This window comes from Harpia harpyja, chromosome 1 (genome assembly GCF_026419915.1).
Source record: "Harpia harpyja isolate bHarHar1 chromosome 1, bHarHar1 primary haplotype, whole genome shotgun sequence".
In the NCBI taxonomy this organism is placed as follows: domain Eukaryota; kingdom Metazoa; phylum Chordata; class Aves; order Accipitriformes; family Accipitridae; genus Harpia; species Harpia harpyja.
The window spans coordinates 105862270-105876640 of record NC_068940.1 but is presented as its reverse complement, the minus strand read 5'-3'; the positions used below and the strand labels follow the sequence as shown (position 1 = coordinate 105876640).

The 14371-nt window shown below is 41.2% G+C and overlaps 1 protein-coding gene across 5 annotated transcripts in view; it reads left to right on the top strand.

Moving 5' to 3' along the window:
- CCDC13 (coiled-coil domain containing 13) overlaps positions 1 to 14371 on the top strand; it is a 36069-nt gene that overhangs the window by 2362 nt on the left and 19336 nt on the right. For 4 of the 5 annotated variants that reach the window (XM_052808167.1, XM_052808176.1, XM_052808203.1 and 1 more), the window contains 5 exons: positions 4914 to 5062; positions 7613 to 7755; positions 11040 to 11129; positions 11405 to 11566; positions 12747 to 12851. In XM_052808167.1, the coding sequence (XP_052664127.1) occupies positions 4914 to 5062; positions 7613 to 7755; positions 11040 to 11129; positions 11405 to 11566; positions 12747 to 12851 (649 nt within the window). The remainder of the gene's footprint in view (positions 1 to 4913; positions 5063 to 7612; positions 7756 to 11039; positions 11130 to 11404; positions 11567 to 12746; positions 12852 to 14371) is intronic. The other variant, XM_052808185.1, reaches the window with a different exon arrangement.

The window sequence follows — 14371 nt, the reverse complement described above, 5'->3', positions numbered from 1 at the left end:
TCTCTTCTGTCAGGTGGCTGGAGGTAGGACGAGAGGAAATGGCCTAAAGTTGTGGCAGGGGAGATGTAGATTGGATATTAGGAAAAATTTCTTTACTGAAAGGGTTGTCAGGTATTGGAACAGGCTGCCCAGGGAAGTGGTTGAGTCACCATCCCTGGAGGTATTCAAAAAGCACGTAGATGAGGCACTTCAGGACATGGTTTAGTGGGCATGGTTGACGGTTGGACTCGATGATCTTGAAGGTCTTTTCCAACCTAAATGATTCTATGATTCTATGATTATCAGTGTTTCACAAATGAAAAGCAGGACAGAGGGGTTAAGGGTGACATGCTAGGGGCAGCTAGGTACTGTGTTATGAAATCCAGTTGTTCAGGATCACTAACATCCTTGGAACTGTTGGTTATTTCCTGCCTAGTCTTTTAAACAAACAAGTTCCCTACATGAATAATTGCCAAAGACAGGTAAGGGCAAAGCAGCTAATGGGTGCAAGCAAAGGCCTGTAGCTCAGAAAAGTGTTCCCCTGGCTATCTTTGCAATATAACCTGATTTAGTAGATCAAAAGACAGCCAGCTACATAGGAGGGTCTCATAGACAGAGCTGCCCCCTGGTTAAGATACTTGACATACTTGGTAGAGTTTTAAATCTTACTGGGGACAGGCGTTTGTGTCTTACCTTACCCGTTGGGGTAGTATCTGGATTACCAGGACATTGGACATTGTGGTGTGGATCTCCCTCGATCTTGGTTTTGGAGCTGAGTGCATAATTCAATTTACGGGAGCAAAGATTTGAAACCCCAGCTCAGATCATTTGTCTTCCTCCTAGGATATAGTCAGTCTTTCCCTCTGACCCAATTAATATTTTTTGTACAAACTAGAACAGGTCTGAAGTTGGACACGTCCCAAAGATGACTGCACTTACTACAGTGTTGGATATTCAGGGATTTGCTCCATGTTAGTGGTGAAGCCAGCTGAAGAAAATCCTGCTTCTGCTCCCCACTTGCAACTGTGCGGATACAGCTATTTGCTGGAAACTGGATTCACTTTCTGGGGCAAGGGTACTTTTATCTCAAGTCATTTCAGTGATCCAATTTTACAGCTTTAGTCCCATAGACTGTTTTATAGGCACCATGATGGGGTGATGTACTGTGATACAGGGTCAGGAAGGAGGAGCTGGCAGCTCTGCCAAAACCAGCGGGTCATGGGTGGAAAACCACAGTTAGGCATATACCTTTGAGACAGTTTCCCCTCCCAGAATCCAGAGTGGGGAAGGGCACCTCTACCAAAGTTTATCAAGCCACTAACCAAGGTTTATTAGGGCCTAAATGCTGATCCTCCCTTTGTGTTATTCTGGGCAACTCCCTGCTCAGCTTGTTTCTGAAGATTGCTTCCTTAAACGCCCAAGTGGATAAGCTGCAGCAGAGCTTCTGTGAAGATGCAGGGAACCCAGGAGTGAACCACTGAAACTTTCAGGTGCTTCTGGGAATGTGGTGTTCATGCTGCAAAGGAAGTCTGTGTGGAAACAGGGAGCTGACCTTCTAGAAACTAGTGCTCTCACCATTTCTTCATACATTGTCTTCTTCACACACAGGTCCCTCACCACAGCTGTCTGATTTGCCAAGTTATGCTTCTGATCTGACCTCTACCAGCTGTTCTCTTCCCTTCAACATTTAGTTCTGATATTATATAGAGATTACTATGGAGATCTGATTTCTTTTTTTTTTTTTTTTAATGGAGAGGGAGACTGCTTCTCACAGTTCAGATGCGGATTTGTCTGGTGGAGGAGAGGGGCTTAGGCACTCCCATAGCACATGCTGGTGCAGTGTGCATACTCTGAGCTGCAGAGTACAGGAGAGTCCCAGCAGTTCTCTGCTATTTACAGTTCAGTTGTTTAGGTCTGAGTAATTCAAGAGCTAGCTATTACTTACCTCCATTTCAGTGGCACTGACTGTTGAAAGTCGCCATTTGACATGGCAGGTGTAGCAGATTTATCTGGATTGTCCTTTGCTTATGTATGTGTTCAGCAAAAGAGTGGTTATGAGTGTATCAAATCCAGGCAGGATTTGCTTCTGGAAGGGATTCACCAGGATGTACTTTGCAGTATTCCCATGACAACACATTAGAAACTTGTTCCAGAATAACAGGACTCCATATGGTCTGCAGTGGCAGTGATTTCAGCACGTCAGTGTTGTTTATAGTGGCGCTTGGAAAACATTCTCCTCTCAGAAGTCTCCCTTCCTCCGAGCCTTGGGAGTGCATTTTTCCTTCCTCCTGTCCTACTCCCAAATTTTGTTTAGGCAAGTGTTCAGCTGACACTTCTGTCTTTCTGTTTTGTTCTTTCTGTAACTTTATACTCCCTGCTTCATTTGGTGTATTTAAGCAATTCTCCCCATCACACAGAGAAACTGTAACAGAGTTGGGAAAGACACTTACCTGAATTTCAGTCATAGGCCTTGCTCATAAGCTTCCTCTGACTCTTTCCTTGAACTAGAGTGAAAAGGGTTACCTTTCCGCAGCCTGTTTCTTTTGGCTGACTTTCCATAGCTAAGCCACTTGGTGGAACCTGCTACCTCCTTTGTAACATGTAGAGTCACTCTGGGATGGGATGGGATGGAGAAGTTTCTCAGAGGAGACTCTCGTCTCTGTGCAGTTGGGATTTCTGTCCATCCTGCTGTAAGTACTTTTTGTCAAGACTTGGAAGCCAGCTCTGAGGAGGACATTGCTGATCAGGTGTGTTAAGAGCTTAGAACCTTTTTCCATGTTAATTCCCTGTTAAAAATCTTTTGTCCATGTGTCTCTAATTAGTTCTGCACAGTTTTGTTGCTCACTTCTCTGAGTGGTACATGTGGGAATAACTTAGTTTTGCCTTTTCTCTGCTCAGATTGCTGCTTTCTTTCTTCTCCTTTGTAAACAGCTGCCTTTGATCTCCCTTTGATTTGCAGCTTTGAAACAGAAGTGCATTTCTTAATTATGGATTGTGAATTGTCTCATAAATTGACTGTGCTGTTTATGGCAGTGCTTTAAGGGCTCATTTATTCTGACATGTATATATGAAGCGTGCCTTTAAAAGCTCCAAAGTCCAGCTGGAGCAAAAAGCTTGCTAAAACTTTTGAATAGAAAAGATTTAGGTGACTATTGAGATAGCTGACTTGTCTGGCTGTCGATATGTCTATAGCCACAGGTTTATACTGCAACAACTGGGCTTTATCCAAATATCTGTGATCGTGCAAGCTACCTACTTCTGTTGTAGTCTGGAGCAATCAGTCTATAGGTCAAAGGAGTGGGACACTATGCCAGATTAAGTCACCAGAATGTAGACATTCAGGGTGACACTGTAGATAATAAGAATTTAAGGGTCAATTCATCTGGATGGTTTAGGTGTCTAATGATATCTGAGATGCTGTAGGGTATCGGGAACTTCCACATGGGAATGATAGGACACAGGAGACCCGCACCCTTCAGCAGCAGCAGCAGCTGGGTGGTGGGTGGGTGGCCCAAATGGCACCTGTGTGTGGGAAACTGAATTGAGTCCCCTCATCAGTGCACTTAGTGGCAGTTAAAGAGTGATTCGCGTCACCCTACAGTGGCAGCTAGTCTGTAGGCAGCGCTGGATGTATCGACTAGACCGCCTTTGACTTTTGTGTGTGTTTTGGCTTGCTGCTCACAGAGATACCCATGTCTTGGTACAGAGTGGGACCCCACCCTGAAACTCAGATGGGGGGACATGAGGAAGTTCAGGTGGGAGGAGAGAGGAAACTCAGAGGCAGGCAGAATGGGAACCTCTGACTTGAGCCAGCAGGGTCTCTACCACAAACATACTTATCGAAGGCAGTGTCAGTACAGCTTCTCTTAGCACATTTGGTTTCCTCTCTGCGGAATGGAGACAGGCTCATTTCTATTCTGAAATGCTGCTGTCTGGAGGAATCTGGCTAAAAGGTACGTCTAAAGTTGGAGGACGTCAGTAATTCTTGGGGTTGGCTCGTATGTCCACGCATGGTTGGCAAGTGCCCTCTGAGATGCTCTCGATTCTCTGCCTGGGCCCCAGTAGTTTTCCCAAGAACCCTGCGTCATGGCTGCTGGCCTCACGTAGGGAGCTCAGATAATCCTGGGGCATCTCAAATAGATGCCTGAGTGCCCACAGGTGAATTGAGCCCCTGAGGTCTTAGCTTCTAGTTTTTACATTTGGAGGAACCATCCTGTAAGGACAGGAAAGACATTAAAGTTATTAATTCTCTGGATGTCTTAGAGAGATGAAACCCATAAATGTTACTAAACGTACTGAAGAATAGGAGAAGAAAGGCTACTTCCTCCTGTTCAGAGGGCTTTTTGATATTCTTTGTTTCTAAATGAATTCCAAAAAGCAACATTAACAATACAAACTGATGCCAGTCCATCCTGGTAGGGTTCCAAGAAAATCAGATGAATACACAGGAAATTGGTCTTTTGTGAATTGCTATGAAACATTCATTTTTAAATAAAGAACCTCAGTAGCAGCTTTTGTAGTTGATGCTCTGTTGACTTCTATTGGCTTTGGTAAGTATAGAAAGTAAAGCCTGAACGTCATGGATGCTGAATGGTGAGCCTGCCTCGTTTCCTCGAACCAGATAAGTAAGAGTGAGTGAGATGAGACTGTTCAGTAACCTCAAGGGCACTGAAAGGATACTTGTTCTGTGATCTTTTGTCCCAGACAACACGAGGAAGTGCAGAATTTTTTAAGAAGAAATAAGTTAACTGAACAGGTCAGATCATCATCTTGTGTTGTGATCTGAGGTTTAGGATATTCTACTTAATTCAGTAAACTTACTCCTGGTAAGCTCAGCTCATCTAGCATATAGTTGTTTCATTATTTTATTTCTGGAAGCATCTATTTGAAGCACATTACAGTGACCTTTGCCATTATGGCTTATTTTTTCCCAGGTTGCTTGAGATTGAGAATGAGCAGCTCCAGGATCAGCTTCGAGAGGTCCGAGATGAGAACTGCAGACTGTACAAACTGGTGACAGAGAAAGATTTTGAAATAAAACAACTCCAGAAAAAAATACAGGAGGACAGATTGGCTTTGCTGGGTAAACACAATAACTTTGTTTTCTCACTGTGTTAGTTCCGGTATTTGCTTGACGCTGATGACAGTAGAAGCAGGATAACTGATTTATTGTGAGCTCCTGGCAGTGAAATATTCACATGACATCTCTTTACTTGGTTTATGCTAAAAAGGAGTATTTTGGTCATATTGTGGTTGTCTCTGTTTCCACTACTATAATAAGCTTCTGCTAGGAAGAATCAAAATTCTGCTCTCAACTGAGAGAGACTTGTTCTTTGTTGAGCTTGCAGTAATTTGCAATAGCGCTGAAACCACTTGGCTCTGAACTTTGAAAATATTTAGACACCTGGGTATAGATTTAGTCAACACTTAGAGTTGCTACCTAAACTTGCAAGGGTCTAAGTTGACACTGTTCTGCATTTGCAGAGTTTACTAAACATCAATGTCTCTCCCATGTAAGGAGTCTCATTGCTTTATTTGTAGAGGGAAGTTCCTTACAATGGTTTGACATGATAGCACTTACATGTGGAATGGCGTGTATGCTTAAAGATTTGTGCCTTACTCTCTCCTTCAGTTTCATGAGCTGCAAAATATGAATACTACTATTACTCCCCATCTTAGAGAGCTATTGAAAGGACCAAATGACTTCTGGTAGTCAGGCAGGTCAGACCTAAGGTGCAAAATATTGTTATTGATAATTATATGTGCCCTAAAAGAAGTATAGTGCTCTTTTGGGGTACACAGTGATCTCTGTTCCTCACATATCAGCAAATTTGCTATTCTTGGCACAAAAAAATTATGATTCATAGAAATCACATCTTGGAAAAATTTCTATTAATGTCAAAGAGCAGTGTTGCGGCTTTCTCTGCTATGTAGTTTTAAATTCCTTATTCAGGCTCCTTTTGTTTGCCTGAATAGGGCACATGCAGGATGCTGGCTGAATGCAAAGTCCAGCTTCTAAAGCGTCTTGGGTGTCCTTTGAAAATTGAGCTGTGCAGGCTGCACCTCCTCCACTGGGTGCCACTGTTGTTCAGGACAGCAGTGATGACCAGGCTAGTAGAGAAGGGGGAAACCAGCAATAAGCAGAATTAAATAACACTTAAATAACCTTAATTCTTAAAAACTATCTGTAGCTTTTATGTAGGAGAGATGATAAGCTATTAGCGGGTCAGGACCAGGAGCCAGCTGTACTGTTGCAGCTTCTCTGGCTGACTCATGCCAGCTTGCGGCAGTTTGCCCCATGCCTCTGTCTTCCCTATCTACATTGTGGCAAGAGACTCACCCACGTTGCTTGGGAATTAAAAGCTTTGATTAAACGTGTGTAATGCATTTGAAGACCATGACATGGAAGCAGCAGCCTGGCTTTTGGTTAGTTTAGTACTTACTGTGATGATCCTTGATAGCAGCCATTATTTATCATGAAAACTAAGGAAAAAGTAGCTTCTAGATGAGAGGGGAAACACAAATCAGGTATAGGAGTGAGAACATTGGAAATGCTTTCAAAAATAATAAATTTATGTTTTCTACAAGGTTTTTAAATAGTGATATAGGGTCATATTCTGTTCTCAGCTATATTCTGCATAGCCCCTTTAATGTCTCTAGGGTTTTTATGGGGCTCAGAATTCTCTTAAGAGTGATCTGTCATCGTTGCATCTCACCCTGGTTCTTGAATATAATGTTCATGGATGTCAGTAGAAAAGTCATTACTTCAGAGCACTGAAGGAGGATGAAAGAGTTAAGAAGAATGACAACAGCCAAATTCAATCTTCATATATCCCACCAAGGATTTGTTATTGCAGGCTCATATTCATTGCTGAGCTAGAAGTTTCCGTGGACATTGTATGCAATCATATTGATTTTGCACTTGTGCGAGAACTTTTCTTCACCTATGTCATGTTGACGAAAGCCAGATGACACGCAAGCCAGTTCTGGGGATTACTTTATTCTTGATGCTAATCAAACCCTCTCTGATGAGGAGGTGAATGAAGTATCTGTTTAAAAGAGCAATTAAAAGAGTAATACAATAAGGCTCCATGTATAATCTCAAGGGGCATATAAATAGGCACAATGAAATTTCCTGGACATTACCCAGGACCCAACTGTAATAGTGTGCCTGACCTTTCAGGACAGATGTCTAGAAAAGTTTGCACCTCTGTTTCAACAACTCCTCCAGTAGTAAACAACTAGCACAAAATAGTGTTGTCTTTTTCTGTAATATGCCACAAAACCCCATTCATAACTGTCCTTCACAGCAGTGAGCAGAAAACACCTCTACCCTTTCTATGTAGTAACATTGCTACGGCCACTGTTGTGGCCTTCTGACATGTGGCTGTTGCTAAAGTGTGAAATGTGGCTTTGCTAGCCACAATGTGATGCTGACTCAAAGGACCAAGCAATCCAGCTGGAATCACTGATGCCTCTTTTCCCTCAGTTGTTCATTTAAGTGCCTGGCACAGTTCTGAGAGAAATGGATTAGACAATAAAAGTACATTGTGCGCTGGACAGAGAACAAAAGCATCATCTATTCTGAATCTTGCCTGTAAGATATGTCCTTTGCTTTTATGTATATTTTCAGGGGCATCTGCTTTAGCTGGAGATGTTGCAGCTACTAAAATAGTTGAATTGGCCAAAAAGAATCGTGAGATAACTGCCGAGACTGAGAGTGAAAAAGCCAAAGTGAAGCAGCTGAATAACAAAGTCAAAGAGCTGGAGAGAGAAGTGAGGCATTTTTTTTGTTCTCTTTTTGTATGCTAAAACATAGAAATCCAACCTCTGGGATAGAGGAGCTGTAGAAACGGGGTTTGATTCATGTTCCCATTTTGACTTTGCTCTTATATCCATACTTGCTTTGAGTTCTTGTAATTTCTGTCCATGATAGGAGAGGGGGATGTGTGCCCTCAGCTGTTTTCACCTTTGCAGAAGGGAGGAGCTAGGAAAGGATATCCATAAGTTATAATGAGCCAAAGATTTATGAAATGCCAATTAAGAAGGTTCACTTGTATTTGAAGCACAGAGGCTTTTCTAGCAGTATGGCAATTATATTTTTCTGATTTTTTTTTTTTTTTTTTTTTTTTGTGAAGAGGAGCAAATTTCATACCATTATGTCTTACATTCCCACCTCATTAATACCAGTCATGAATTAGTAGTCTATTCTTCTAAGCTTTATTCGTCCATATAATGAAAGCTGTTTTCTGGCATAAGTACATCCAGAACTGAGACAGTAACTATATCACATAAGACACCAAATCTTCACTCAGGCAAATTCATTTTTCTGGTTTAGTATGACTTTTTTATATACGCTAACCTTTCACAGGAATAATTTTACTCAGGTGACTGCTAAAATGAAAATTAGATGCCCAGATGTCAATATTTATCTTGTTCATTGGCTACTACTGCTCTTCCTTACACAATACTGGTAAAATTTGGGATAATTTTTAATGCTTTTTTCAGCACTTTGCTTCCTTAGTAGACATCATTTAAATGGATCAGTATCATGCTGACAAATGCATTTTGACTCCATCTTTCACAATCACTTATTATTATGAATCATGCATCTATCTGAATTGTACCCTAGTTACCTGAAAGATCAAGAAATGGTAGATTAAATTTTTGAGAACCTGCATAAATCCAGAGAGTTCTGGTCAGAGGGGTCTTGTCAAACAGTTGGCAGGCTGGCTAAGAAATATCAGGTGTAGCTGGGGACCTACAAAATCACACAAGTAAAGGAGCAAGCCATGAATAATTTCAAGAAAAACCAACTCGGTTATAATCCTCTACTGCAGAAGTGTAATGACCATTATTCAAACAGAAACTTAAAATATTGTCAGATATTGACCCAAAAGAAAGGACCACAGACATTTCAGGAAAGGAAATCAAACTCAAAGCAAACAAAAATTTTCAAGAAGCAATAACTGCTGGTCAAAGTAGAGGGGGACACTTTATATATGAACAAATCTGTCCTTAGACACCAGCACCATCAAAATCAAAACCAAAACCAGCAACCTGTCTCATCTGAGGTAAAGATGAAGCACAACATGAGCCCCACTGAAACCATGCCCTGGTCAATGGTCTGTATTTTCTCACAGCCTCAGTTGGGGTGGCTCTTCTCTAAAGTTATGGTCACTGGCTGAGTTTGTGCATTGTACTTGTTCAGTAGAACTATATGAAGATGTAAAAGATGGGTAAAATTAAAGCAATGTTTGACAGTGGGAGGTATCTATGAAAAATGTTGAGTGATGAAAGAGAAGAGCTGTCACAGACAGGAGCCTGCAGTGATTCACATCTCTTTAGTAACTCTTAAGCTAAGCTGGATCACTGTCTAGACACACCCATCTTTTTCCATTGATTGTAGAAAGAACCAAGACAACTGAAGTGCAATTCATTTGCCCACACATAAGCATAAAAGTACAATCTGAGATGTCACTTGACCTCTCAGACATGCCTGCAGGGCTGTTAGATGTGACAGGACTGGCAGTCCTGGTGCAGCAGCTGAAGGCCTGCTGGATACCCTCGGATGCCTCAAAAGGGACTAGACAGCTGCGGGTGGGCAACAAAACCAAGTCCACAGTCAGTCCATGCACTTGATGTAATGCCAGTGTCTACTGTAAAGTGAGCTGAAGACTAGACTTCCTTGATTGTATTGACTAGACTCCATTCTTTATAGAGACACCCACACTGAAAACAAGGAACGTGTTAATCTCTGAGTTGAGTCTCATCCCTTATGCCGACTTCTAGATGCCTTAAACTCTGCGGAATGAATTGTGGTGATGGTTTCTTAAAAATGCATCACAGTATGTATTTTCACCAATGGAAAACACAGTTATTTTACATAATTGTTAGCTCTTTGCTTGTATGAAAACTGAAAAATATGTAAATCATAAGTGTTTTAATGTGACTATGTTCCCACAAACAGAATGGAAGGTGTGGCCATTGAGCAATTGAGCAATCGCTTAGCAAAGGGTGGTATGTGTAAACAAAGACTGCAAACGGATGTTTGCAAAAAATTTCCTTAGAATTTGACCTAGCAGCTGCCAACACTAGCTGAAATTTCTCATTCTCAGTCTATTGACTAAAAGAGTTTATGAAGTGCATAGAAGGGGTGGCCTAACCATTGATTTACTTGCAAAGAAGGGGTAACATTAGAGCTGGGTCTGAGTTGCACTCTCTGTTTCCGCAGATACCACTTTAATGAAGACGTTATTCCTTAGAGCTTTCTTTTATTCAGGCAAATAAACAAGATTTTCTGCACACCTCAGAGAATGAAGTTTCAGCCCTTTAAAGCAACATTTCCCGGCCTTTCCAGCTCCAAATTCACTGCAATCCCGTCCAGTAAGATGTCTTTGCAACCTCAGCATAGGACATGGCTCAGAGCAGGAGGGTCTATATGTCTGCCTTCCTTTCCTGTGGCAAGCAATAGGAGACATTCTTCATGGGTTGAGAAATGCTACCTTAGAGCTACCAGCTAAAGAAAAAGAGCCCTAACACCATTATTAAATGTCAGCTATAGGGCATTAGGTAGTCATTTCTCCTTTTGAATTCCTGTGGTGAGTAGAACTATGTGCTTTTTATGAAATACCCTGTGATTTTCTTGAAAAGTGTGTAAACTGGCATCCAGAATCTAGAGACAGCATCCTGATTTGTACTGTACTGGCTTTGCATTTATGTATAGAAACACTTATTTTATGAACCTGTGGTGGTAAAATCCCCCAGAAGTCCCCATACTTGATAACTGATCCCATCTCAGCAAGTCCAGAGACATTTTCACTGAAGTTATTCCACAGTAAAATAACACATGCTTCTTTGGGAAGCGTTTTAGGAAGAAATCGCATGCTTTCCTACTGATTGTGTTTAAAAAACAAGGGAAAATTAAGTAATTTTTATTCTAGAGTAAACAAACATCTAGGATCATCAAAACTGCTGTTGTACTTTTTTGCTAATTAATATTCCATGGAGATATGACCTTCACTGTATGCATTCTATAATAACAATGCATTGTTTTTCAGCTACAGACAGCCATAGAAAAAATACATTCTCTTGGTGGTGGTGATGCAGAAATCAAGCAATCAACTCTGAAGATGATAGAAGGAAACTTGGTACGAATTGTAACTGAAGAGGGGAAATCAGAAGCTGATACCTAGTTCTCTCCTATTGTGCAGTCCTTTCCTTGTGACAAGGATGTATCCCTGTCACTAGTTTTGTGACAAAATTGCTCTGTTTGTACCTTCTCTATGACCCCCCAAATTAAGGAAGGCATTTGCATGGGTCTGGGAAAAGAAGATTCTGTGATCCTGATGGATCTGTGGATCTTAATCATTTCAGTTTTTCCCTAAGGATTCTGTTCTTACCAAGTACCTTCTTCTCTTCAAAGGCTGAAAGTCCAAAGGTGAAAGCATTGCAAGAAAAATTAACCACAGCCAACTTTAAAGTGATGGAGTATCGTAACCAACTCCAGTCCGCGAAACAGGAGCTGAAGATGACCCAAAAGGTACTGTTGCAGGATGCAGTCTGTGGCTGGGATCCTGTGCAAGAGGTATATTCTTGTGAAATCAGGAGGCTTCTTTTCTTTTGAGCTTTGATTAGCCTCCATGAAGTATTCCAATGAACTCTAAGGAGGTAAGAAAAGACACAGGTGTAGTGATTTCATTGGAAAGATATGCACGTGGACACACAGATTTCATGCTCTGCCACCACAGCTGGATGACTGTATCCACTATCTCTATTGCTATGATGGGTACAGATCCTTTAAGGTTTGAAAGTCCCAGTTCAGCAAAATAGGTTTGTGATTGATTTGAAGCGTACTTTCAGGCCCATTCCTCCTTTCCAAAACATTTAATTATGTATTTACTTTTAATGTAGTCTTCAGTTCCATGAAAGTCAATGGGATTAAAGACCACACTTGAACTAAAGCACATGTTTAAACAGTTTGTTGGAGTGACATCCAGAGTAACCTTTTCGTCTTTGATTCATGATGGATTTTAATGCATTACTACGTGCTCTGTTTCCTTTGGTTTCATTACTTTGCGTAAGAGACCTGCAATGCAGATCAGAGTAGCGAATATGGTCCTAAAAATAGAACTCTGCTGACCTTTTTATAAATAATTTAAATGCTCTTCATACTAACTTTAGCTCTCCTTAATGTGGCTGTGTCTGAATTGTGCAAGAGAGGTTGGCTCAATTCCTGATTGCAAGGGTGTGTGTTAAGACAGTATCTCTACTCTGTTCCTGTTTAGTTCTGGTAAAGTATTCATTATATCAAAAATAATTACATATATTGAAAACTGTTAGTAACGCTTAGTAAACATTGGTGACGAATTTGAAATCCTCGTTTTTTACAAAAGTAGCACAGTTTGACAACCAGCTATACAGCTCGATCGTACAATTTGACACTCTCCATAGGCAGGCAGGAAAACACGGATTCACATTTTTAAAAAAGCAACGAATAATACTCAAACTTATCAAAATACTGAATTACCCACCTCAACAAGTAAAACCATTCATGTTAGCCAAACTCCTCCTACCCACCAACAATCTGTATTGTAATAATGATCTGAAAGAGCTTACATCACGTGGGATACTGAATATCAGATACAGGCCACTATGTATAGATAGAGTGTTTTGTGTTTACTGCTAGAGAGCAGCTTTTCCTCCCCTCTCCCCAACACATGTATTTAAGCCTAGCCTTATTGTTGATGTTAATCCCTTTTTCATAGCTTTTGGCAAATGAAGTTGGTGAAGATGTGAATATTCAAAGTCTCTTGACCAATTCTGGCAGCTGGCGTGGACGAGCCCAGCAAATTCTTGTTCTCCAAAGCAAAGTGAGTTAAGACCCTGCATGGTGCCATGTAAGCTGGGTGCTAGGAGGCTCTTTCTATGTAGAGGTGTTACCTCAGTTTGAGTTGAAGATACTGTTAGTTCTTCATTAAGTAATTCTTAACATCCATACCTGCTTATAAGGCGTGTCCCAATACAAACAGTGTTTACTGCAAATACATGGCCAGTCTTTTCTCTGTTGAAGAAAGCAACTGTTAGAATAAAACACTTCATGCTAACTTTTGTAATAGGTTTTTGGTGTGTGTGCGTGTGTGTACACAAATGTGTGTGGTGGTGGGGTGTTAAATTTTAAATATGTGTTGATGTGTGCAGGGTCTTTCAGAGTTCCTGCAAACTATATTATTTAGTCTATTGGAAACATGCAAGCTTCAGTATTTAAGATGGGAATCTTTCGCATCTGTGCCAAAGGAGAGAGTTCAGCGACCTTGGAGAGCTATGGCAGCCTAGTTAAAATCCCAGGATGTTTTGAAGGTGTCTCTCTCCACTGAGTACAGACGGAGCCCTGTCAATGTCTGTGCTCTGACTTAGACACCTTTGTTCAGTGCTTAAAGTCAGATGGGAAGAATTGAGGTCAGGTAAGATTTTCAAGTTGTTCCCCCAGGAACTTCAGTAAAATCTTTAACTCTTGAATCTTCTGAAGGGCACAGTCTAGCTGAAATGTCAGCTCGAGACAGGGAGGCAGTTTTGTCTGCATCTTAAATAAAACTTCTCTCAGGCAATTTGATACATATTTTTCCTATTTTTCTGCTGTTTAATTATATGCCAACAAACTGTGATTTTTGCACTCTGACTTAAATTGTTAACTTCTACTTTCCCTTGAGCAAATTACATTTTTCTTTCCGTTAGACCCCCGGGCTGGGATTCATCTGAAGACTGTACGTACTATATTCTACTGTAATGTAGAAATTTCTTTCTGAGCCAGTCTCCTCAGGCCCCTTCTGTAGTCAGTGGCAATCTTGTAAATACAGTCACTGTATCAAAAGTGAGGTAGGTGCATCTTATCTTCGAAGCCACCTCCAGAACAGGGCAGAGGAACTGTGCTGTAGCAGTACCCATTTCCTTCTACTGACTACAGAAGAAGTATGTAGTGAATAGCTGAGATGCAGAGGCTGAGTTCTCTTGACTACACATAGGTGTCTAATGCCAGCCAAGATGCCGTAGGGTGTCCTTCTGACCTCTGGTCATCTCTCCAGAGGACTGTGGATGTCTTGTAGATGCTGCATCATATGTGCCCTCAGTATCCCAGGGCATCTAAAACAGCACTAGGTACCTATGTTCACACTAGTGAACTGTGCCTTAAATGTTTACATTGTGGACATCCTGGATGGTGACTCTGCTAAAGACCAAGATGCTTATATGTATATAGGTGAGTAGGTGTCTGCCCTTTTAGAGGAGATCTAAGGTATTATTCTGTTGTCCACACATATGTTTAGTGGCATTCAAGATGCTTTGGAGTGTCTGCCTGGCCTCCACGTGTGGCTTCAATAAGGTACAGATCTCCCAT